Consider the following 26,927-nt stretch of genomic DNA (forward strand, 5'->3'; position numbering starts at 1 on the left):
AGCAGAGCACTCACACAAGCAGAGAGAGCTCAGAGGTGTAGTGTCAATAAAATAAGGGAGGGAGTAAAGGAAAAGGTGGACAGAGAGAGAAATAGTTGGTTACAAGAACAAGTGATTCAGAGGGAAAGACAGACCCAGAAATGAAGTGTGTGAAAAGAGGAGGAAAAAGTAGGAAGGAGGGTGTAATCCTAGGCAGGATTTGGCTGGTTCTTGGCTCTCTGCGGGGGGAACTGCATTGTAATCCCCTGCTCAGCATGCAGACTTGGGCAGAGTTTCACAAAATTCCCCAAGTGGCTGCAAACCACTGGGGGTACACTGGTGTGTGCGTATTTTTATTCACAGATCTGAGGGAGCTGTTTGCAAGCTTAATTTAGCCACTGAGTGACTTATGACAACTTGGGCGAGTAAATGCTTGCTGGTGCATCCATGCAGGCAGGCAGATAACGGTGAATGAGATGTGTTATAGTATGACTAAGAAGCCATCCATGAAGCAGGTGGTAGACAGTTTGTCTGCTTTCACACTGTGATTGGTAAACTGCAGGTACACAAACAGCCAGTATGTCGCACAGCAGTAAGCAGCAATGTGAAGTGGATTTATGTGGCAATTTCTATCTCACATAGCAAGTAAGTTATTTTTGTTTTTCTCAGGATTGTAAAAGAGAAACAAGAAGCCTGTTAAAGGTGTCTCGTGTGCTCTTAATAGCCATGTTACTTTGCTAATGACCTGGGGGTTAAAAGGCACGCTCTTGGTTAAAAAGCAATAACATCCACACTGATGGAGTTGTAAATGTGCTTTTGATAACCAAGCTAGGCTGGAGGTTCACTCACACAAATGAAAATGGACTACTTTATCCTTTTATAGTAAGCTTGTAGTCCCAAAACAAGCTAGCTCCTCTTCATTTCTTATGCTTTCTTTAAAAAGAAAAAGAGATACATAAATATATAAATAAAGTATTCTGCACTATTACAGAAACACACATAGCTTACTTTCTAAAGCCAAGAACAAAAAGATGCAAGTATGTTCTTTAGCACTTAGCATGACCTAAAGCTGATTGATTTCGGTTCTGTAAAGTAAGCAGTTGTCTTATTGTCTTACCTTTTTAGTCATATTTTTTTATTTTATTAATTCTGCTTCTCGGGGACATTCTCAAATGTGAAATTTTTTTTATCTCATCCAGCTGGACCGATGAGCTTATCCATCCATCCGTTTACAATTCCTGCTCCGCAGTACTGGTCAGAATGTAATCAACCTTACACACAGTAATCACCTAATGGCTCTTCACCCGAACTGTGCTCGAGGTCAGGGTCACGTGTTTTTTTTTTTTTTTAAAAAAACCTCTCAAAGCTTCATATGGACTGCTTTCAGCAGTACCTGCGGTTCCTGCATTATCAGAACCATTAGTAGCTGTAGCCATGACGACAGCATGTATTGTTGTTTACAGTCCCACGCACTTCATGGAAGCATTTCCATCGTGTTATGGCCACCTTTAATTCTCAGGGAATGATTGGTATTTCCTCAGTTCACTAGTAATCAAAAACACGAGCGTCTCCCTGCACCACATTGCCTGTGGCGGAGTTATTTTCTCTTATTTGGGATTATTTAGAAGCAAATGCACAAGGTCCATCTGGCCGGAGCCTATATGTGTGATGTTAGGATTTTCTCCCCATGTCTGTGTGGGATCATTCGGGTGCTTCATCCCACAGTACAAACACATGCAGTTAGTGGGGTTAGTTTAACGGGATTCTTAGTATGTGAACGTGAGTGTGAATGGTTGTCTCGCTCTCTCTGTGTAACCTACCCAGGGTGTCCCCGCCTCTTTCTCTGTCGCTGCTGGGATAGGCTCCACCCCCCCGCGACCCTGAATTACATAAACGGAACAAGATGGCAAACACACAAGATGATAGATATGATGATAGTGTTTGATTTTGTGTTTATCTGACAAATTGCTTTTGATTTCTAATCTCTGGGCATGTTGTATTCTTTAATACGCAGTACATAATTCACCTGCTTTAATTAAAGCTGAAGCTTGACATTTAAATGTGTTCATTAGTTTCAGATGAATGTGCCTCTGACACTCCGAACTGTATGTAACTGACATTATTTCTCTGTGGGGAAAAAAATTAATTCTTGGATTATTTTGGTTTGCCTCTTGATACTTTCATTGACACAAAAGCTTTAAACCCAGTTCTAAATTGCTGAGGGCTTTAACAAGATTAGCTGCAAATGGGGGGTCCGTGACTTATTAGGGCTCTGGGATCAGACGAGGACTATCTGCGGCTAACACAGATCTTTTCTTTAATTACATATAATGCATAAAACCCCAAACTTCCTAGTGTACAGGAGCTCTCGATCTAAGCTGCTGCTCCTTGTTGACCGCAAGATGCAATCTTCCTTTTCGTCTTGGAAAAACATGAGAAAACTGTGATTAGGAGGTGTTTGATTTTGCTCTTGAAATCTTCAACAAGTGTCGTCTTCATCCGCAGAGCTTCTTTGATGGCTGGGACTGCACAAAGAAAAAAGACAAAACAAAAGGGAGGCATGACACCTTGCTGGGATGTAAGTAATCAGAAAATGTTTAAAAAATCAATAAAAACACAGAAAATGTTGTGACAGTGGTATTTTTAATATTTCTTTGCTCTTTTATTTTTATCTCCCTCAGATGATCGACACAGAGTGAAGCTCCACCCTCTGTTGGGAGACCCCAACTCAGACTACATTAACGCAAACTACATTGACGTAAGTCTGATTCTGCTTTTCTGTTTTTTCCTGTCTTGGTTCAATATGGGACACAAATAGCCTCTGCTGAGTCTCTATCTCTCACACTCTGCAAAGCCTCAGTCCATCTCTCTCATTCCTGTAAGCCCACCAGTCTGCTGCCCCACTTTCACCTGGAGGCTTTCATCCAATCAGACACCGTTCCCGACAGTGTTTTGCCAAATGCCATGGTTGTCAATTGCCACATTGGATCCCTGACCCAGACTTACCTGTGCCATCACTTTTATTAAAACAGAACAGGATAAATATATTTAATGCTTTGCAGAGTAGATGAACCTTTCTGTACGATGCTACAAATCCCCCTAAATTAAATAGACATCCCTGTCGTCATTCAATCTCTGGATGGGCCGAGCAGAGATGATCCTTTCCACCGTTCACCTCCTGTCACACCACATGCAGTCAACATCTCTCACTTATCATATGAAATACATGTGTATGTTGCTAACGTTTCCCATTCATATGTGTTGTCATTCATTACAGCTAGCCGAGGCTATATTTTTTACTGAGAAAACAGAAGCGCGTGTGCTTAGAAGGCAGCAGTTAGTTATTAATAAATGATTTAACCAGGAATGTGGGGGGAAAAAAGCAGAAACTTGTGTTTCAGTTTCCCTGTGAATCCTCTGTCATAGTTGTGACACTGCTGTTCGTTTGAGAAATGTCAAGGGAAGTCTGGCAATCTAGATCTTGCAAAATTTATTTTGCACACCTCTCAGTGGGACTACTGTAAGTATGGCAGACTGTAAAACAAAAGAATAAAAGAGAGAAGTGCTTATGTACACCCAACTCCATTTGAGGATGGTTAGAGTTTAAATAATTCTTCTTTTTTTTAGGATAACAGTCTGCCAGACATTTATAAAAGATATACATTAAAGACAAATTATGTCATTTTTAGTTCCTCACATTGACTTGATTTTGGGTGAATTCTACCTTTTGGCCAAATCGTATCATTAAATGTTTGACACTCTGTACAGAAAGGCCAGTGGTGAGATGCTTTTAGAGAGTTCATTACAATGAGAGGGCATTAAAAACCTGGCCTGCTGTTAGGCTGTAGTTATTGTGAGGGTCTCCATTAGCGTTGAGGGCACAGACATGCGGGCATTAGAGGGAAAACACCACTCAGCAGCCACTACAGTGTCAGTGTCAGTGATGTTACTCCCTGACCCAGCGAGATGAATTGTAAGTACTCAGCCGCAGTGGAGCATATTTTGGACAGCCTGTGATTATTTCACCAGAGGTTAAATGGAAAAGTTTTTCCTCCCTCTGAAACATTATCGTGCTTTCAGAGCAGAGGGGACAAAGTGCTGGATCTCTGTTTTCTCTCTTTGTCGCTTAATGACTGGTTATTTGCATTTTCTTTCTGATGTGTACAGAACTTTGCATATCTGAACCAGCTTCTTGTAGCATTTGCAGACCAGAGAGAGCAGAGCAGTGCTTAATGGCTGTTGCTACTTTGCATTTTATCTGCATCAAGAGTTTTGGGGTGTTCGTGACAGTAAACAAACACACATTTACAATATTTATTTAAATTCTTAAACTCTAAAACAGATGACATTTTCCCAGCAAAGAAATTGAACCTAATGTCTCCATGGGCTCACCTCATAACTGGGCTCAACAGGCTCCTCCCACTTCAGGAAGATACTCTTACACCATTACACTCTTTATCCATGCTGGGTTAATCTATGTAAATATTGTAAATAACAAATAGCAGTACGGTAATATCTTGTTGTTATATGCATAAGAAGGCCCTAAAAATACAAAGATTTTCTCAGTTTTTGCTTTAAATTTCTCCTTTTTTCGTCCAAATTTAAATCTGTTCACTTGCTTTTCACACAGTGTTGTTGGGCAGTGTTCACGCAGAAAAAAAGGTGATAAGTTAATCAATAGGAGATTAGCAAAATCTGAATCTGCGGGTGCTTCAGGATTAACTATGATTACACTGCGCTTCGTGTGATTAACCCTCTCTCCCCATCCTCATGACGATTGCATACGCAGCCAAACATGTGCGCCAAATCCTACGAGTATGGCTAGCTGGGATACGCAGACAAGGAGGACACTCATCTGTCATGCGAGGAGTCGATGCGAGTGTTGAGATATGCATGCATATGCAATTCTGTAGTGACAGGCAGTGCAGAGAGGGCCTTTGTTGTTGTTTGAAAAAGTGACAGACAGTGGTCTAATGTTAAATCCTTAAAAGCAGTACAACTCCTTTTCAGACACGGGATATGTTACACTTTTGGGCTTTATCTGCCTGTTAAAGTGACAGCATTGTGTTATAAAGATCTAATTCCCCTTTATGTTACTGTTTCTTATGGCTTCAGCATGTGCAAGGCTGTCTTACATTCAAACAACTTGTTACACTTAAGGCAATGAGTGCATCGTGCTGGTAAACGAGTCTTATTTCTGAATGAAAAGAAAAAATGTTTTTAAGTTCATGCTGTTTATACTTTTACAAGGATTCTGTGACGATCTGAGCAATTTATAAAGATGTAGTCATAATCTTATAGTAGCTATCTGGTGATGTGACTGGATGCATTCACTTAGGAGGCATTTCAAAAGAGGTCCAGGGTTTCCATTTGGATATGACGATGACACGATCAGACGCTTTCAGATTAACAGGACGGGAGTGCATGTCTGAATGGCCTTCTAGCTTTCATCTGGACTCAAGACTGCCTCCTGGTAATGAACCCTGGCACGGATAGTAGCATCGTGCATGTGCACGTTGTGCAATGTTCACACTTACCAAACAGTGGACAGCACCTTGATAGCAACACTCGCAGGCTGTAACAAGGTCTGATCAAACTGAACTTAGTCATCACATATTCTAACTAAAGCAAACATGCTTTTTTAGTGTTTAAATCTTAATAAATTATACTAAGTCTGCCTTTGTGCCTCAGTGAGATTTTATGAATTTAAATCTGTAAAAAGGGTTTTAGTGTGTATATTACAGTGAAATTAGAGGAAGCCCTTATTTGACATTACTTGAGTCATTTTCAGTTCTGTTGTAAGCTCGACTGTATAAAGGAAAACTTCAATATGGACTAATTTAAATGAAAACTACTCGCTTGCTGTGAATCATGACACTTTTCTATTGTTCTTGTTGTTTTGGTTCTGGCTCAGCCCATTCACTTCCCACAAATAAAGCTTTTTTAATGATCAAGCCTAAGAAATAAAGTATGAACCAATCTTGTTTGCATTTGAAAATATCTCTCTTACAATGGTATAGTTGTCTGTTTTCTAGAAATGGTCTGTCGCGGGTGGTGGTTGAAAATTGTCCCAAGGGGCACACAAGAAACTGAGACTGCTGTAGAGTCAAATTAGGTTATTTTTGTAGCTTAATTTGAACAGCCTCAGTTAACCAGAGTGCTGTAAAAGCTATATAAAATATACACTTTATGGAACAGTCACTAATTAAACACACTAGAAGTCAAATAAAACAGGTAAATAAGGCTGTTTTTGTATGAAAAATAAGATTCCTCGCTCAACTAGACCCAAAAGCAAGGGAGAAAAAATAGGTTATTCAAAGTGTTTTCAAATGATAGAGACACTGCAGCTCTTATGTAAGAAGGTAAGTTGTTCCAAAGATTAGGAGCCACCACTGAAAAGACTCTGCTTCAAAGTCTGGATCTCAGAATGTCCAAGAGGAGTTGGTTCGTAGACCTCGGTGCGCTGGTTGGATTGTACGGTTTCAAAAGTCCTGTTAGGTAAGGCGTGCACCAATAAGCTTTAAAGTGATAAATATTAAGCATAATTAGCTCTGGCCTAATGGGAGAATGCTTTTTCCTTTTCTTTTTTCCTCATTGCAAATCGGTAGCACAGCTGTACTCGGCTTTGTTCATGAACTGACTGCCAAAGACTAAAAGTTAAAAAATGAAAAGAATTTTTGAGCGTGGTATCGAAATCTTGTGGCTAAATAAGTAACTAGCACACCACATTCTGTTGTTAAGTGTTATATGCAGTGCATGAGTTAAAGCAAATGCAGAATAAAGAAGACATTATCTGGTTGTGCAGAATAACTGCAGGTCTACCGCCCTGTTTAACTGTGCATCATGAATTTGCCAACGAGAGCAAAATGCTAAATAAGCAGAGTACTAATATAAGCTTACTAGCTGCTTTGAATTTGCGAGATGCAATGAAAATACTGTTTGCATACTTTTAAAGCCAAATTCAAAAGGAAAGAAAACACAAATTTGAACAAAAACACAACTGAGAGATAAGAGAGTTGATCAAACAGGATTGGCCTTAGGTCACTGATTCACACAAAGTCATTGCGCTAACACACGATGAAGCTAATTCTTGCTGTTCTTTCATCAACACCTATGCACACGCAGGCTTCCCTGCTGTTCTAACCATACCTCCTAAAGCTTCTTTCATTAACTAGCCTATATGTCTTCTTTTCTACTTCCCACCTCACTTCCTCGACCTCGGACCCTGTAGATTCGGATTAACAGGGAAGTAAGTACTTAACTGCTCGTTCTTCTGCCTGCCATTGCTCTATTTCCCTTTTCCCTCTACCCCCTTCCTCCTTACTCTTTCCACTGTCCTCTATCCACAAATGCTCAAAGGTCAGGGTGTATCAGGTTAGTGCGCATTAAACCAATCAAATGCAAAAGAAATGCCCTTTTTAGCTCATGATTTTAAATGAACACAAAGAGATGTGTCCTCTCTCTGGATGGAGGATCTTCGGTTGTTATGGCAACCGTCTCATATGGAGAAAGCTTGGCATTCATGCTGATAGAGTTTGGCCAGGGCCTGAGAAATTGTGGATAGCAGGCCTCACAGCACTGGTCATCCATCTCCATTTCAAACATGTCCACATTTATCTGAGTGGATGCGATTCAGTTTAGCAATCCGTCAGCAATGTGGATGGACTCAAAATATTACGAAGATGCCCTCTGCAAAAAGATAAAAAATAGTGTTATCAACATGGATTGCCTCATCATACTGATTTGATGAGAGCCTGTGGGCTTGGCAATCTTCTCAGATTATTCCTGACCTGCCTTCTCCCCCTCCACGGACTCCTGTAAGTTAAGTAATTGCAGCATCAATTATCATTCCAGCTGCTCCTCTCAGCAAACAGGGAACCATCTATGCAGTTTTCTGGCTGATGTTTTCATACAATCTCAAGGCAGTTGTCTCCTTTCGTTTAAAAGGTTAGCTAAGCAGTGCTTATTTCCAGGAGGACCTCCTTTGAACAGTTTGCTCATCCTGAAAAGGGTTTATGCTTCAAAGTCCCTCAGGTGGTCTTTGTCATGTTTATCCCCCTCAAGGCTGTAGAGGTGACATCTCATTGTTCATTCATATTCAACCCATACTCGCCATATGAAAATGTCTGTCATCTATATCAAATGTTGTCACATCCTTTGATATAAAGGTTTTCAGAAAACTTTGCTGTGTACTTTTGATTTTCCTCTTGAAGACTGCTGGTGTCGTGCATTGATGTGTAACGTGTGCAAGACACAGATCCAGCTGTATGGCTTGTGACAAGTGGAAGAATTTCAGGATGAAATTTCCTCTTGGGTTGCTAATTCGTCGCCCAGTGCATATAGCATCTCCAACGAAAATTGATTTATTTTTATGAGTAGGCACTCCGAGGCAGAGATGGCTAAATAAACCGGACACCTGAAATTTAGAAATGCACACCTGTAGGTTCTTTATCATATCTTTTCAGGCATTGTTTGCTTAACTAGCCTGACAAGCTGAATAAATAGCTTATTTTAGGGATGTCAGCAGTTTTTCAAGAAACGGCACTTGTTCGTCACGTGTCTGCAGAGTCAACGAGGGTAAGGAGGCGGTCTGGAGGCGTCAGTAGGTTAGACAGCAATGACGAATTAGACAGAAACCAGGCTTTACAGAGGGGAATGTAGGGAACAAGGGAAGGAAGAGGGAAGCACAGAGAGAGAGAGACACCCATACAGCTGTGCCTATGGTGCAGATCGCTTACTCAGCATGTCATCCCTCTTCTCTGTTTCAGGGCTACCATCGATCCAACCACTTCATCGCCACTCAGGGTGAGTATCCCGGCAAGGCTGTGGTGTGTAATTGTGTGTGCGGGAATTCAGTACAGCGAGTACCTTTTGTTGAAGTTTAATAAATTGAAGATGATCCAGCCAACGATCCTACTCATGCACAGTCCCTTGCCAAAACCATCTCTCTGCCAATTTCAAAGGTGATAGTGTGACTATCAAACCATGGAGCCTGTGTTAGGGAAGTCACTGAATTAATTATGAGTAGAGTTGAATAATTAAACACATTAATTATAGCTTCTTAGTCTCTGTGACATGTGGAGCGATGTGTCCATTGTCACGCAGAGAACCTTTAGTTCAGTCGCTGTCGCTCAAACGCACTTTTGCTTCAGATGGTCACTTGGGATCTGCAGGAATATGAGCGTTCCCTCTTAGGAGGAGCAAGTTTCTAGGGAGCTCCCATCACAAAATCCCTAAGGGTCTGTTCATCCTCCGCCCGCACCTCCTTTCCCTCCTGTTAAACAGATAGAGGCAGATGAAACGTAAAGGAAAGAAAGAAGATGTCAGCTGCACTTTCCTGTTTCAGAGCTTTTTCTTCCTACGTGATCCCCGTTTTTAAAGCTGTTTTTCACTTCCTAAACGTCTCCTGCTCAGATCCTGGTGAGTGACTGGCGGTCCCCCGGGCTTTCATCATCAGCTACTGCTGTTGTTTTGTCACCCATTGCCTCTTACTTCTGCCTGCCTGGAATTTCCAATAACTTTATTGATGGCACAATCTCGAAAGATCAGTACCCTGCCATCTGAGAAAGGACACTTAGGTCGCAATAATACAAAATTTCACAGCAGAAACTCCGTTATTGAGAGGGCAGGCTTTGATGCTGCCGTTTTTGTCTCTTCCTCTGTTATTTCTTCCCTATTCCCACTAGGTCCTAAGCAGGAGACTCTCTATGATTTTTGGAGGATGGTGTGGCAGGAAAATTGCTTCAGCATCGTCATGATCACTAAGCTGGTGGAGGTTGGCAGGGTAAGTGATGTACACTCTCCTTTTCCTCCCCCGTCCCTGTCACCAATCAGTGTTCAGAAAAAGACCACATTTATCATAAGGGGACTTTTTGGTGTCAATATGAAAGGCTTTTTATGCGTTTGCAACCCTGCTCTGCATGGAAACGGTGAGTTAGCACTGACTGGGAAAAAACGAGTACTGCAGAAAGATAATATCTGGTGAATTGGAAGCTTTTTGGACAGATTAAACTAAATGTATGGTAAATGACTAGTTTTAGAGGTGCTGACCTGCAGACTTTGTTAGCTTACAGTCGCACGGGAGACAAAACTACTGGAGCCGAGTGCAACGTTGCCCTTTGAAATGGTTGCTTTGAAGACAGGGGCCAGTGCTTCAACCACTGGCAGTCACTTGCCATCATCAAAGTGGCTTTGCTGTGTCAAGACGATAAAATGACAGGCTCAGTTTGCAAATAAATGGGAGGAAGTTGGCAATTACATGCAGTATATTTGTTTTAATATGGCAATTAACTGTGATACGTCAACACAAATACAAATCTGTTCCCTCCAATATACAGAGAAAGTCACATTAAAGACAAATTCAGTTAATTACATTCAGATTGAGTCACAACTTCATAACTGAAACAGAAACTCCTCCACAAATAGGTAGTTGCTGCTGGATGGTGATTTAAGTGGAGAATAACATCCTTGACAACCTTGCTTTTATATGGTAAATGGACTGGTCTTTAAATAGCACTTTGCTGCTCTACCTAAGCACTCAAAGCGCTTTATACAACTTGCTGACAATCACAAACAATCGAAGACCAACTAGAGGTCAATGTGTTGACGTAGGATATTTGGCATATCCTGGAGCAACCAGGGATTGCACCTCCAACCTTCTGATTAGTAGAGGACCTGCTCTACCTGAGAGAGAGAGAGAGAGAGAGAGAGAGAGATCATTATCTGGACGTGTAACCAGAATACAATCAGCTGAATTTCACCCCCTACTGCTGAGAAGCACAGATTGACTTAGATTGATTTCACCATGTTGGCAATCTGTCTGTATTTATAAATTCTATGCCAGTTATCTGCAAACTTTCACCGATGTATCTGAGATTGATTGCAGTCAGTTCAATTCGCACAATGAGTGTTTGGAGACACGTTGCCTCCCACCCGGTGACCCCTGCAATTGCCTTGTGATTGAAAGCGGTTGGTCAGAGGTCGAGGGTGTTGCGGCTCAACCTTTGGGCAACCAGTTGGTCGCTGTTACAAGTTGTAATAGGTCACTGAATGCAACAAAGGTTCAGTGAAATCTTTGTGCAGCCACCATTCTTGTTTGCTTTGTTTTCTTTCCTAATCACAAGGACATTGCCGTCCTATTTTCACTCTGTCGTGACTCAGCCTTTGTTTGGACAGTACCAGGCAAATTGTTTCCTTCCTTTTATGTCATTAAGCCAGCCATCTGCTTCTGGTAGATTTATTTAAAGATTCTGGTGGATTTATTTAAACTGCCTGTATTTAACACACATGCAGTTTATTGTGCGATTTCATGCCAAGGTAATGCTGCAAAACACCAAAAGAGAATATTTCCCTGCTTATCTGGCTTGGTGATAGCAACTTACTGTATGCTATCATAATTGTCTCATTTACCTCCTAACCAGTTAGACAGGCAGGTTATTTTATTGATCCCTCATTTAGCCTGCTGCTGTGTTACAGCAGCATAGTATAGTCTACAATAAACAATAAATTAACAGCAAAGTTGTGCCACAGGCACCTAGTAAGGGTCATTATGGGAGAGTTCAAACATTGATACATACAACAGTGATAACAACAAAAGAAAAGCTAAAATGAGGTTAGTTAAAAAAAGCCTGACATTGTGTAAGGGTGGTGCAGATTGCATTAATCAATAATATGTACACTATAAATCTAAGAAAAACAGCTGCATGACGGTTCAAGGGTAAATTATTAAACGTCTTAAGCTACAGTCAGACAGTTATATTTACTTTTTCAGATTGCTGTTATGCATTTTCTAAAATAAAGGAAGTTTCAAGATGTGTCTTAGAAATCTTCAGATAAAGCGCGCAGTTTACTGATGTTATTGTGTTGTAGTGTTTGCTTTATTCTGAAGCCGAGTGCACCCACAGCTTTTTTTCTGCCTCAGAGACGACTTCTATTGCTCCAACACTGGGCTGGTTCTGTTAGCTAGGGGGCAGCTGGGATGAATATAAGGATACTTTGTAAACACACATCAACAGCAACTTGTTGCTTTTAGTAAGTTAATTTTAATTTGTAGCTTCGGCTGACCGCACATCTGACAGAAACAATATATGTATATTAGGCTGTTAAGTAGGAATTCTGGAGGGAGGGGAGTGGGGGTGTGTGATTGAGGGGGTGGGGGAGCTGCTAAAAGCTGTGAACTTCTTGATGCATTCTCAATCATCCAGGGAAATAAATCTCCAAAAGTCACCAACTTGGAGTGTTTCCGTTTGCCATCTTAGGGAGAAATCAACACACATGGGTGTAGGTCCTTTGTTGCTGAGATTTATTGATAAAAAGTACAAAAAACCAACCATTTGTACACATATTTACAAATAATAATAAAAAGTGAGTGAGTACAAACAATTCAACATTTTCAGCAATCACTCACAATCCTGGCACTGCCATATCTGTAGTCTGCATTTACCACATGTGTATCTGTAGCAGCGAACACATCGCTCAGTGGCCTGATTTCTCTTGCATTTGTGTTTGACCTGACACGTGGCTCTTTTCCCAGGGCTAGGTTTGGAGGGTTGTGCCTGAAGCAACTGTTCTTTTCTTGCCTTCTTCCCAGCTACATGAGAGTTAGCCAACTCTGTTGCAAGCGCCACCAGGAAGTCCACCCGTCTTTCCTTCGTCCCGGTGCATGCTTGATACAGCACATGTGCATTCAGTGCTGCCATGTCAATCATGTTATAAAACACGGCGACTGGCCAGCGCCGTGTTCCTTTGCAGACAGTGTACTCCCGAACCATCTGGTCCATCACATCCACGCCACACTTTGTTTTGTTGTAAAGGGTGACAGTGTTTGGCTTCCTTTTGGTGGTGTTATCAGTCTGAACCACGCTGTGCATGCTGCTAAGAATATAGACTGTCTTCTTCCGTTTGGCCGCATACGCCGTCAGCGTGGCAGCAGAGGTTGAAAACACCTAAGAAATAAGATAAATTGTTATTTCCATAGCCCTTTTACACACAATGAAACACATAAACATAGAACCACAAAAGACCTGTAACATACCTGAGTGGTGAATTCATTGCGATCTGTCTGTCTAGTGGATTGAGGAATTTCCCTGCGAATCCTGTTGACTGTGCCGAGGATGGTGGTTTTCCGTCTAAGAAGTTTTTGTGCAAGTGAAAGCGATGTGAAAAAATTGTCCGTGGTAACATTTCTGCCCTTGTCTAGGAATGGTTCCATCAGCCTCATTACTACATTTTCAGAAAGTCTCTCCCCAGTGGGACGATTGGGGTCCTTGCCAAGATATGGGAAGACATTGCAAATGTACTTGGATTTTAGGTCGCAAGCCACCCAAAACTTGATCCCAAACTTGTCCGGTTTACTGGCAATATACTGCAGGAAACAGCACCGAGTCTTTGATGGGAAAAGCTGTTCATCAACGGTGATATGTAGACCAGGGTTGTAACACGTGATGCAGTTGGTGACAAATGATCCCCACACACTGGAAATTGCAGCAAACTTGTCAGTCTTTGCTCGATCACAGCGGGTGGACTTGTCATCAAAGCGTAGGTGTTGCATGATGTTTTGGAAGCGGTTTCGTGCCATAGTTCCAATTATCTGTGGGTTTCCCAGGTTTGCTGACCAGCAGTCATTTACAGATGGAACCCTGTAAACCCCCCGCAAGATCACAATTGCAATAAATGCCATTAGTTCAGGGAGGTCCATGAACCAATGAACATGCTCCGTTTGCTGTGCATGTTGAATAGTCCATTCTTGAATGCTACGAAGCATGTCAAGAGTGATGAAACACAGGAAGCTCTGAAGGCGACTCGAGATACTTCTCCTGGCCTTAGCCGTTGGCTCTCCATCTGCAGCGTACGCTTCTATTGGGGTGAAAGGGAGACAGGTCCCCACATGTTCTTCACGCCACACTGTGCCATCTTTCGCTGTCTCAGTCCCCAAACAAGGTCTCTTTTTCGGTGGAGAAGCAGTCTCCTCATCTGCAGTGTGAACAAATTCAAATTGTGAGCAAAATGGGAAGGTCAAACAAAATCACAAATGCATGCATAGATACTAATTATAATTCCAGTATCTCCTCCTCTGTATCAGAATAATGTCTGAAATATCTTACTTACTAACTACATCCACTTACTTGTTTGAAATGAAAAAGGAAATAACATGAAATGAAACTAACCGGAAGACTGATCAGACAGCTCTGAGTCCGAATCTGGCTGAACTTGTAAGTCTTCACCATCTGAGTCACAAGGGTCGACTTCCCTCAGGATCATTTCCAAGGCCTGCTGAGTGGTCAGTCTTCTCTGCATTTTCTTTCCTTGGAGAGGAGGTCCGTACACCACAGAATTCTTCAGGGCAATGAAGGATTAGGCGAAGTGCAGTGAGATTGTATCATATATATAGGGCTTGGCTTCCTGATCAATGCTCCACTACCAAAAGGAAGCCAAGCCCTGCCACCCTTTACAACAAAACAAGGTGTGATCACATTGATGCCACAATGGACGACTGGTCAAAGCTCCACTACCAAAAGGAAGCCAAGCCCTGCCACCCTTTACAACAAAACAAGGTGTGATCACATTGATGCCACAATGGACGACTGGTCAATGCTCCACTACCAAAAGGAAGCCAAGCCCTGCCACCCTTTACAACAAAACAAGGTGTGATCACATTGATGCCACAATGGACGACTGGTCAATGCTCCACTACCAAAAGGAAGCCAAGCCCTGCCACCCTTTACAACAAAACAAGGTGTGATCACATCGATGCCACAATGGACGACTGGTCAATGCTCCACTACCAAAAGGAAGCCAAGCCCTGCCACCCTTTACAACAAAACAACGAGCCACGTGTCAGGTCAAACACAAATGCAAGAGAAATCAGGCCACTTTGCAATGTGTTCACTGCTACAGATATACATGTGGTAAATGCAGACGACAGATACCATGGCAGTGCCAGGACTGTGAGTGATTGCTGAAAATGTAGAAATGTACTCACTCACTCACTTTTTATTATTATTTGTACATATGTGTACAAATGGTTGGTTTTTTGTACTGTACTGTTTTTATCAATAAATGTCAGCAACAAAGGACCTACACCCATGTGTGTTGATTTCTCCCTAAGATGGCAAACTGTAACACTCCACTCCCCCACTCCCCTCCCTCCAGAATTCCTACTTAACAGCCTAATATACATATGAATGACTAGCCAGTTTAGCTTCCACTTACACCATTTGACTGCTCTCCGGGTTTTATAGGTAGAAACGCAAAATGATGGCTCCGCGGGGGTTTAAGTGTTTTAAAGTATTGCCCAAGGATGGACCAAAAGTCCTATTGAATTTTACTTTTATAAATGAACTCAGATAGCTTTAACTTTCTGTACCATGTTCAGAAATCATCACAAACCTGTCTCTGTGTGCTACTGTGGAGTTTTTTGGTGAATGCATGCATTTCAAACATCATGAAACTGCAATTCTTGCAAATGCATATATACAGTATTCCAGGCCACAAATCTAGAGCTGCTGTCTGTGAACACGCTCTGCTTGCTATACTTAAGCAGTATTATTTTCTACCTTACATAAACATAGTTACTTTAAATCCCACCTTAAATATTCCAGCCTTTTCATTCGAGCCGGGAGAAACATATACTGTGGCGGATGGTGAAAATCACACAGTAGTCATTTGTCCAGTTTGGAGAAGTGGTCTGTGTGGCTGAATCCTAATAACACGTCCATTAAATTAAAAAGAATTACCTCCATTGTACTGGGTGGTGGTACAATAAAAAGATTACTGCCCTGCTGTTCATTATGTGATTATTGTGTTGTTCTTCTCTTTACTCTCTAAGATAAGATATCTGCAAAAGAACAGGTTGCTATTTTTTTCTTCCACATCATTTGAAGTGTGCCCCCCCCCCCCAAAATAAATAAATAAATAAATAAATAAATAAATACATTTTTTTTTAACTTGTTAAATTTCACATCATTATATTTCTGTTGTGGTTAAACCATGAAATTGAGTACTTCACGTTTATTATTATCATCTCATTATTTTGAATAGTGTTCATGCATTTTACAATTATCTCCTTTACTTTGGAATGAATTGTTGAAAATGGCTTGGTCGTGTTTTTAAAGAGTAGTATTTTATTATGCGCTCTCTCTAAATGCAGTGGTTTCATTTCAAATGTCGCAGGAAGGATTTTAGTCCCTAGAAATCCAATACTGACACGAGGAAACATGCTAGGGGGGCTCTTAGATTTATCTAACAAACCCTAACTTAAGCCTTCAGACCATTACTCTTCATTTTAGGAAGTAAAGATGACTGAGCCTCCAGTGTCTTTTGTGAAAAGATTTGAGAAAGATCTTATACATCCAATGATCTTTTGCTTGAGTTAGCGCTGCCTGTCAGTGGGAATTCAGCAGAGAGCCGTCGGTTCATGATGGAGTCTATAAATGCATGGCTTGTGCACAAAACCATAAACCAACCCGCTTAATCCACTCAATAAAAGTGTGGGTAGTGATTTCACGCAACACAGTGAGCCATTTGTTAACATGCTGATAGTATATAAAAGGAGAAAAAGAAGTTTAAAACTTAAAAAATAGATTGTGTCTTGACTATTCTCTGTCTGCAGACTGACTACTCTCACGTTTTCTACAGTTTTGCAGTTCTGAATATTGTTTAAAACTTCGCCTTCGCGTTTTTGAAACAGGTGAAATGCTGCAAATATTGGCCAGAGGACACCGAGATGTATGGTGACATCAAAATCACTCTTCTTAAGACAGAGACACTCGCTGAATACACAGTTCGCACCTTTGCAGTGGAGAGGGTGAGTTTTGCATTTCTTTATATTCTCAGTTTGTGATTGCTCTTTCCTGGTAGAACATCATCTATGATTACTCGTAAACACATTCCTTTTATCTTGTTCTGTTTTTGCTTCATCTCTTTCTGTGATTCACCAATGTAAACACAACTTAATCATGTTACCTGGCGAAGCAGGAATTTGGATTAGAAGTAGAGCATTAATAGAAGGGATTAGATACTAGATGGGGTTTGCTGATGGACACGAGGTCCATGTGTTAAACTGAGAGGAATTAACACCAGTAGCTTTGTGGATGCCCCTGCTGTCTTTCCAGCATAGCTGTTACAGTGCCGTGCCCCCGATGGCCTCCATCCTGTCAATCTCCTGGGGGATCTCTCATTGGAAGGGCTCAGAGCAGTGCTGGAGTGACAGTGGCACAAACACAGCATTATCATCACACTGTCACAGTCATTCTCCACGGGCACAAACTGCTGCTTATTCAAATCGGCATGAGTTTGCGAGCTGGTGACAGCTTGTTTTTCATAGCTCTTTTACTTTCTTTTTTTGGATTTCTGTCTTCAACAAATCTTTGCTTTGCATTGCTTTACTTTGTCATCTCTGTATGGAAAAAGAAATTGCGACGTGACTGCAGCAGCCTCCCAGAAGAAAAGAGAAAGCTGCTACCCCTCCTTGAGCTCCCTAGAGCCTTAGTAATTCCTTTCTGCACATCTGTCAGATTGCAGCTGCTCCTAACATGTGGGGCCCAGAGGCCTAACTGTCCTAGAAGACCTAACACCCCGCGTAAATAATGTCCTGGGTGTCCTCACTCTGAACCAAAAAAATTTGTCACATCTATCACAGAGGGAAAAAGTCTCTGAATAGTTTGTAGCATATCTTCTGCGAGATCAAGGCCTGTAGGCTATTGCTAGCATTAGAATGCCAATGGTTTTTGTTTTTTCCCTGAACTACTAACGTGCACTGTGTTTCTGTTGATAGAGAGGATACTCGACCAAGCATGAGGTACGTCAGTTCCACTTCACATCCTGGCCTGAACACGGGGTGCCCTATCACGCCACTGGATTGTTGGCTTTTATACGAAGGGTTAAAGCTTCTACGCCACCTGATGCTGGCCCTGTCGTGGTTCACTGCAGGTACCGTAATGCCTTGCAAGTGCTATATATATGTTTTAATAACCTTTTGATAAACTTTTGTATTTATAACTGTTATACATTATTTTGGCGTAACAGATATGTATAATCTCTCTCTCTCACTAAACCGCTGCACTCTACTATAAGATATCTATGTGTCGCTCTAACATGGGCATGAATGTGATGGTAATTTTGCGCTTTTAAGGATTTCTTTCAACTGTTTGAATTTTTTTTTCTTCGGGGTTGGAAGAATTGTACAGCAAACATATTTAATGTTTTTAAAAATCAAGAATTGAGTGTGCGAGTTTGAATTTATCTTGGATTTTCTCTGATGCTCACAGGGTCAAATATATTTATATATACGTCCCCACTAATAGTTCTGACAATAAACGTCTGACAATAAGACCTTTCTCCGGTTTCGGCTTGTTCATGTGGGCAGCCAGAAATTTCAGTTGAGCTTGAAGGTGACAGTTTTGAAGCAGAGGCTTCATTCTTGTTTGACAATTTAACAGTTCTTCAAGTTTGTTTCAATGTGGACATTGACTGAAGTTTCCAGCAGTTTCCAGTTCATGGTTCATGTAGACTTGAGTCTTATTGTTTGAGTTGTTCCTGAACATCCTAACTTCCTCTCCTCTGGGGTGGCAACTTTCTTCTTCTAAACCCGGGTAAAGTAGTGACACATCCGAATAACTTGTTTGATCTGATGATCTTGTATTATGCAGTTTTTTAGAAATGGCTCTAAGAATCCTTTCCAAATTGCGTAACTCTACAATTCACCTTCTTAGATCTTCACCGAGGTCTTTAGACTTTCCCATTGCTTTGAGTATCAGCCAGTACAGTGACTCCTTTCAAACAAATCCTTTTTATACTGCAAAGAGATAATGTGAGTTGTACTCCATCCTGATCATTACTGAGTAGTTAATAGGCAAGTTTAGAGACATCTTAAAATCTTAATCACCAATAATTAAAAGATTTTGGGGAGTATGTCTATATTTCGGCCTATATGTATACCTTTGACCCTGTGTAGATGAGAGAAAATCCAAAATAAATTCAAACTTGAGCAGCCATTTCTTGTTTTTTAAAGCCACCAAAGATGTATGCTGTCCAGTCAATCCCATCTGGAAAAAGAACAGCTCATTAAAAGCCCCAAATTACAATGACATTCATGCCCACGAGTGTATGAAAACTTTTGACCCATGTACTTGCATTTTGTAGATATATAAGATTGGGCAGATCTGTCACATTCTTAGCCATTTAAACAATATTGATTACTTATTTATAACACAATGATTATATTATGTTCCATTTGTGCCAATGGGTCCCTCATATCCTATGCACAGACCTTTAATGTTTTAAGACACAATTCCTTATAAAAGATGGTCTTTCCGTTGCAGTGCGGGGGCAGGTCGCACCGGCTGCTACATTGTGCTGGATGTCATGTTGGACATGGCCGAGTGTGAGGGCGTGGTGGATATCTACAACTGCGTCAAAACCCTCTGCTCTCGACGTATCAACATGATTCAAACGGAGGTGAGGACAGCAGTGCAGCCAGGAAATCACAATTTCTTGCACATGTCACATATTTAGCAGGTGACATCTCGATCCTTAATATAATCTTCTCAAACCCCCCCAGAAAAGCCAAGCTTGTAAAAATTCCTTCTGTTGTTTGGGAATTCAAAAAGTGAGGGGGGTACATTTCCATACTCCCACTTCTAGATGTATGTAAAGGTCACGGCTAAAGTTTTAGAGAAAAGACTGTCTCTTTGTCAGTTTGCTGTGTAGGCACGTGCTGTTCTTTGATGTGCACATAATTTGCATTTTTACCTCTTATTATGTAAATCCAACGTTGACTTGGCTGTTTATTGCATTTGTAGCTATTTGCAGGGGCGCACTAATTAAATGCACACTGCATGTGTTTGTTTACAAATAAATATTTATTTATTCTCCAGCGGCCTTGATACACCACTAACATTAAAGCACGTTTAATTCAGAACAAGGCGGGTTATGAAAGATTTCTCCCATTCTGACTATTATTCGATTATTTACTTACGTTTCTCACCTGCTTCTGTTTTAACCTGCGTCATTTGTAGTGTTTAGCATCTGGTTGCTTACAACCTTCAGATAACATATTTTGATGTGTTATTCAAAAGCCTGAACGATGAACTAAATTATGTCACCTGCTGTCTTTTCAGGAGCAGTATATCTTCATCCATGATGCTATTCTAGAGGCGTGTCTGTGCGGAGAGACGGCCATCCTGGTGAATGAGTTTGCTGTCACTTACAAAGAGATGCTGCGAGTGGATTCTCAGAGTAATTCCTCTCAGCTTCGAGAGGAGTTTCAGGTCAGTGTTGCTGCAAAGTCAGAATGAGCCATGATAATGATCCACTGTGTACAAGTTAGAAGTCATTTGTAGTTATGTAGTGTAGGTTTGCTCAATTTAGTTAATATTGTTTGGCTGATATTCAGATAGTAGCACAGCCACCGGACATGCACTTACTTTTCTTTAGCTGAAAGTAAGATAAATGTATCTCACAGGTTGTGAGTTTCAGGCTGTCTGCCAATGCTTTAACTCCAGTGCTCTCTCAGCATCTCACATTCAGGCTGTGACCAGTGTTCCCTAAACACCCTCGCCTGCAGGCAGTTGATTCAATTCAGTTCAATTCTTTTGTTCTTTTTTTTTAACATATATCACCAGTTCACAACAACAGTCATCTCAAGGCGATTTTTATTGTAAGCTAAAGGCCCCAGAATATTCGAGAGAGCACACCAACGATCAAACGGTCCTTCCAGCTGCAGCAGGCTCAGGGAGAGCCAGCCATGTTCTCGGGGGAGTGAAGTGAAAGTGAAGACAGAAAGGACCAACATAGAGACAACTCAGATAATAAACAGAAATGAGCATGAGAGAGGAGACAAAACTCGATCACAGACAGAAATTTGGGCCACTTTAGTTATGTGAAAATAGTGTATCTCACGGTTCAATAAGCACCGTCAGCAACAATAACATGAAGCTGAATTGTTTTCTGCATGACTTTGTTAGTCCACTCGTCATTATAAGATTACTTTATTTCATTGAGGTTTACAGGCATTCATTTATCCACAGCAATCAAACCATCAATCAGCCGGAAGTTTGGACCTTGGATCATTGCAACACCCTGATTTTTTTTTTTTTTTTTGGGGGGGGGGGCATTCTGTTACAGAATTGCTGCTTTGCATGATCCAGTTTCAACCAAGCGTTGGCTGTCAAATAAATTGCCTAACATTTAAGTCTAGAATACGTTAGTACAAAGAGGAGCTCACGGTCAACTCAATGACCGCAGGGCGCCCAGCTCCTGTGGCTGCAGAACAAGCCCAAATCATCACCTCTACCTCCATCTGTGACAGTTAGTATGAGGTGTTTGTGCCGTTGTGCTGTGCGTTATAGTCAAACATCTCCACTTTGGTCTGTCCAAAGGACATTGTTCCAGAAATCTTGTGGTTTGTTCAGATGGAACTCAAATTTAGGTCATTTCCAAGCAAGTCATACTTGTTCAGTCTTTTTCTAATTGTACTGTCATGAACTTTAACATTTAACATGCTAGCTGAGGACTGCAGAGTCTGAGAAGCAGCTTTTGGATCTTTTACAGTTTCTCTGAGCACTGCACGGTCTGACCGTAGGGTGAATTTTCCTGGGATGTCTGCTTCTCGGAAAGAGGGGACATCCCAGGTGTTAACACACTTAAACCCTCCAGAGCACCAAAGAGCCAAAACATGTGCTTTTACAGGTGCTCACGATTGTTGATGATCAATTAGCCAAGTGCAGATGATTAGCAGCACCCGGCTGCTACTTACCCTCTTAATTCTTAAAGAAACAGGAAGGTGCAGTTAGCATTTCATCGGACAGCACTGTCCCGTGAAAACTTTCTTTTTCACATGACTATTTTAGCAGGTGTTTTCAGTGTGCCTGGATTCCACTGTGTGGTTTCCCACAGGTTGAGAATATATTCACGGTAATTGCAGCTACACCACACAGGTGTTCCATAAATATCTCAAATGCAGTCAACTTTTAACCAAAATATGTGAACTGCTCATCCAAACAACTTCAAACACGCCTGTCAGATATGAAGGAGAAAGGATGAACGGTTGTTTGGGAAAAACAAATAAAACACAGACACGCATGCAGAGACGAAGATGCTCTTTGTAGCGCACACATCAGTTCGACAAAGAGCGCATAAAGGAACAGACTAATAGATATCTCTGTGTGGCGTGTTTGCATCTATAATGTATGTGTGCGTACATGAAACATGATGTTAGTTTCCATTGTTATTCTTTGCCACTTATGTCCCCTCGAGTGGTTTAAAGGAATGTGCCCTCAGAAGATTTTATTAGGTTTTGATTAGGAGACAGGAGAGCCAGCTGTGTTCCAAAACGCTCTACCTGCTTCATTCACCTTCCTCTGCCGCTCGCTGCTCAACCAGCACACACTGTGACTTAGCATTTCAAAGTGCTTCCGAAAAAGACTTGCGCTTCTCCTTATGATTTTGTGCCATTTAATCCTCATAAAATATGCATATTGTATAAATTATGATGGATGTATGTAGGGAGCAGTAATGTTGGTGGTGCAACAAACTGTTACCTTTTCATATAGGAAAGTGTTTCACTCCCTGCTTTGATCCTGTAAACTTCTCTGTCAGGCATTGATGCTAAAAGCCTCCCTACCAACCAAAGAGCTGTGTTTGCCTTTTACTCTGTCATCCTGTGGCTAACAGCCAATTGGTAGCACTGAGATCAGCAAGTCACAGATCTATTATTGATGCTATACATTAATTATTCAAATATTTTTTTTCAAGTTGTTTAATGTAATAATGATTAAATTCATTATGGATAATTAGTATGCAACATTTCTTTTTTATTTGTTTTATTGCACTCAGCTTTGTTACGCAGTTTGCCAATCTTATGCTTTATTCCTTTTAAGTTAGTTTGCTGATGCTCAGTGTATCAAAGACTAAACCAATTACCATCATTGGTCTTTTTGTATTCTCTTTTTTCCAGTCCTCCCTCCTCCTGTCTCGTTCACTTCTTCTACCTCCTTCTCTTTCCTAAGATCTCAGACTCCTCTGCGGTGCCTCATCACCCCTCACATATTCCACTTTTAAATGGTTTCTCAAATTTCACTTTATCCTCACCTTCCTCTCACCTGGCCTCTTACACATTTCCATTTTCAGACGCTGAACTCTGTGACTCCCCACGTGGATGTGGAGGAGTGCAGCATTGCTCTCTTACCCAGAAACCGAGAGAAGAACCGCAGCATGGATGTCCTCCCGCCCGATCGCGCCCTTGCGTTCCTGGTCACGACAGAAGGGGAGAGTAACAATTACATCAACGCTGCTCTCGCTGACAGCTTCCACCGGCAGGCTGCTTTCATTGTGACCCCTCACCCTCTGCCGGGCACCACGGCCGATTTTTGGCGGCTGGTTTTTGACTACGGCTGCACGGCAGTGGTCATGCTCAACCAGCTAAATCAGTCAAACTCTGCCTGGGTAAGTTCAAAGTGTTAGGTACTTTTTATTGCCATTGATTTGTTGACACTGAAAAAAGAGAGAGATGTCTTAAAACATTTGAGATCTGACACACACACACACACACACACGCACGCGAGCACGCACACACACAGAGGAGCCACTGTTTGCTGTGCAAGTTTTTACTCTCAGTCTTGGGGTTGTATGAAGTTTATTCGAGACTTTCCCTGACATCCCCCGCCTGTACAGTTTCTGTATCTTACTGTGCTCGGGATTAGTTCTTTCATGCCATTTTGTTGGGCTTTGATCCCTGACCACATTGATCTCAAGGCATGACTAGATAACGCTCGCCCCAGTTTTTCCTTCCCTTCTCAAGATACATCTCTGAAGAATAGGCTTGCATTACCCTCCAGCCACATCTTAGATTTTTTTTAACTAGCTCACATTTTTTCATGAGCATATAATTTTTTTAAAAAAATAATTTGGTTTAAATTATTTTTAAACCAACAATATTAAAAATAATTAGTGGAAACATAACATGAGATTAGTGGTCATTAACTTGTCCTTTTTAGCCTTCAGGACTTTTAAAGTCTTTGCTAGGCTAAATCCTGAACACTAGCTATTTCATGTGGTTGGAGCAGGTGAATAAGGGCTTAAGATGACATTAGGCAAAAAAAAAAAAATAAATAAACTGTCATGGAATTTGAACAGATAAGATCTGTGACTGCCACACGTTATTGCCATTTTCTAAAGTCTTAAAACAGAACCCACGGGGAGCGCGGAAGGCTAATTAACAACAACAACAATATGCTGAAAAGTTATGGATTTCTCTACCCCAGCAGACCTGTCTTTTCCATGTGGTCATGCATAATCATATCTTTCACATAGTTTCTTCTGATTACGACATAAGAAATCATTATAAGCATCGAGCAAACATGAAGCGTGTAGTTTGCTTTTGTGTCCCTAAAGAAAAGTAATGATTTCACTCTTCAAGCCATTTGTCAGCTGGAAGAAACAGGATTTAATGAGCTTGTGGTAGTAATATAGGAAACCAGACTGAGAAGCTGATCAAATGTAACTCCTCGAGTTGTAGCAGAAGGAAACGCATAGTCTGTGAAAGAGCCAAAAGCTGGCACAACCTGACTGCATTTTGTTGGAATTAAGCTTAAGGAGATTGGCAAGCTTCCAGTCCTTAATGGCACATAAATAGTTGTGCAGAGAGAACGAGGTTGCTGAATAATTAAGCTTGCGGGACAGGTACAACTGGGTCTCATCAGTTTGGCAATAAAGGAAGAAGAAATCTTTGCAGTCCAGTAATGTAGCCCAAGGGAAAGCATTCAAAACAAGTGAGAACAGTCCTAAAATAAGGATGCAGCCTACAAGAGTCAAAAACAATTTAAATACATAAGTCTGCAACACAAAGTAACGCTGGCCTTCATCAATTTATTATTAGTACTGCTAGAAGGACAATTTAAAGTACTTGTGTATAGTCTCATAGTACCTTGTATTTACAGTCTTGCATAATGAATATGGGCATGAATAAGGAGTGAGTTGCAGAGTTCACCTGTAAAAGCCAAAGGCACTGAAGATAATAGCTCACGCATTCTCCTTTCTGTCCTTTAGGCATTAGATTTACAAGGTTTTCAGTCCGTCTTTAAATATTAACTTTGTGAAATATGTATTACAGTGCATCAGATCCTTGAAAAACAGGCGTTTGGTCTAAGATGGAAAAAATTGAAGAAGGAAGAAAGTAGAGCCCAAACAATACTGGATTTATAAATATATATGCTAAGACAGAGATACTTATTATTTTTATGACTAAATGTGAAAGCTACCAAATGCAGTTTGTAAAAACTGTCCTCAAGCGTTAAACTATCAGTATAACCTCCAAAGCCGTGACGAGCATTGCTAAAATGTTAATAAATGTTCTGAATATTTCATCTTTACTGTTGGTTTACACATGCTAAGTGGAAAATAGGTGCTGTGCTGTTTTTTATGGCTGTTCTTTGCGGCACCTTATCTAATCTAGACAAAATAAAACAAATGCAATGATCCTATTCAATCCCACTTTTCATCCACTCCCCTTTAAAAAGTTTTCATCTCGTTTCTTTCGGCCCGTGGGGTCTTGTCTGAAAATTGAGTTATAGCCACTTTAAGATGTCCACTGCAAGATCTTGTTATAAACTCTGTTATAGAGTTCATTTGCGGGGCTGCGGTGCTCTGTCTCCCTCTTGTTGAAATCTCTCAAAGCACATTAGGTCTCTCCCTTCGCAATGCTTCTCTAACTTCTCTAGCTAACACTAGTGTGGCTTTTTAAATTCCATGAAAACACACAGTAACCCAACTGCTGCTTTTATTTTAATAAACACCAGCAGCAATTGATAATCCAGAGCTCTAAGAACAAGTATTATGGCCACAGCTACATAAAAATGCATTTTCTTTCAAGCTCAATCACTAATGAACTCGTCTCTGCCCATGTTGTTTGTGCAGCCATGTGTCCAGTACTGGCCGGAGCCTGGTTTACAGCAGTACGGGCCAATGGAAGTGGAGTTCCTGTCTATGTCAGCGGACGAGGACGTCATAACTCGTCTATTTCGAGTCAAGAACGTCACGAGGGTGAGTCATTGTCATCCCAAAACAGCCAGCGCAGGACATTTTATTGAGCTCAATGATATTTCACAAATATTAAGTTAAACTGCTTTAGAAATGTATGAGCGGGAGGTTTTACCTGCAGTACTTTCAGAGCCGTCACCTCTAACGTGCACCTGAAAATCTAGAGAAGTATTACAGGTGGTTTAGATAAATGTTATACATCTAACATTTTCTACAATATCCTTTATGGATGCAAACTGAAACTCGGGGTTTCACATGAGACTGTATTTCCGTATAGTGTGCGCTTTTGCGTTACTAATGCAAACACGGCAACACTTCACTAGTTTACGCCTCATGGGACAGAAGAGTTTGTCAAATAAGTCCCCTTAAGAAAATACACTCTATACGAGAGCCAGGAAATTTGTATCGAGCACAATGGCAGATGAGTAGAAGTTTTATTCATAGACTTTATTATACGTACTACAAAGGACATTCTTTTGATATTCAGCAGTCCAGAAAATTGAACCAGAGCCCCCAGTGCTTCCATCAAACATTCCCATGAGAATGATTTTTATTATAAGAATTTTCTTTTTCGTGAAAAACATGCAAGAGGAAGCCATTGACATGCATGCCATAAAGGTCAGTCTTTCGCTTTTTCAATTTCTTCTTGTTATTACCTAGATAGGTGTCTTCCCTCTCTTATGCGCGCGTTGGCATACTAAAAAGGAACCTTTCATCATTGTGATGCCTGCCATATTTTCAGTTGCCGTCTACTCTTTTCGGCAGCAAAGAAGATTTTCTTTTGAATTGCTCATAAACCTCGTCACACCTTTTAAACAGTGCAGCGTTAGGTAGAGCTCTGAAAATAGGCTAAAAACAAAAAAAATAAGAAGGCACCAGTGGTTCTGTCATAGTCGAGGAAGCACAGTGGAATG

The 26,927-nt window shown here is 41.0% G+C and overlaps 2 protein-coding genes across 5 annotated transcripts in view; one reads left to right on the forward strand and one right to left on the reverse strand.

The window, feature by feature from the left end:
- ptprub (protein tyrosine phosphatase receptor type Ub) overlaps positions 1-26,927 on the forward strand; it is a 190,084-nt gene that overhangs the window by 152,828 nt on the left and 10,329 nt on the right. For 2 of the 4 annotated variants that reach the window (XM_040012818.1, XM_040012820.1), the window contains 11 exons: positions 2,485-2,557; positions 2,661-2,737; positions 7,211-7,228; positions 8,748-8,784; positions 9,666-9,763; positions 16,667-16,783; positions 17,753-17,907; positions 19,299-19,434; positions 20,097-20,246; positions 23,107-23,421; positions 25,891-26,016. In XM_040012818.1, the coding sequence (XP_039868752.1) occupies positions 2,485-2,557; positions 2,661-2,737; positions 7,211-7,228; positions 8,748-8,784; positions 9,666-9,763; positions 16,667-16,783; positions 17,753-17,907; positions 19,299-19,434; positions 20,097-20,246; positions 23,107-23,421; positions 25,891-26,016 (1,302 nt within the window). The remainder of the gene's footprint in view (positions 1-2,484; positions 2,558-2,660; positions 2,738-7,210; positions 7,229-8,747; positions 8,785-9,665; positions 9,764-16,666; positions 16,784-17,752; positions 17,908-19,298; positions 19,435-20,096; positions 20,247-23,106; positions 23,422-25,890; positions 26,017-26,927) is intronic. The other 2 variants (XM_040012819.1, XM_040012822.1) reach the window with 1 other exon arrangement.
- On the reverse strand, positions 12,335-14,240 carry LOC120722068. Its single transcript, XM_040012833.1, has 3 exons — positions 14,145-14,240; positions 13,013-13,950; positions 12,335-12,923 (listed from the first exon to the last, which is right to left on the reverse strand). Exons 1-3 carry the CDS (start codon positions 14,236-14,238, stop codon positions 12,378-12,380), a joined length of 1,578 nt encoding a protein of 525 aa, XP_039868767.1. The 5' UTR covers positions 14,239-14,240; the 3' UTR covers positions 12,335-12,377.

This window comes from Simochromis diagramma, unplaced genomic scaffold, assembly GCF_900408965.1.
Source record: "Simochromis diagramma unplaced genomic scaffold, fSimDia1.1 OVJJ01000618.1, whole genome shotgun sequence".
NCBI lineage: Eukaryota > Metazoa > Chordata > Actinopteri > Cichliformes > Cichlidae > Simochromis > Simochromis diagramma.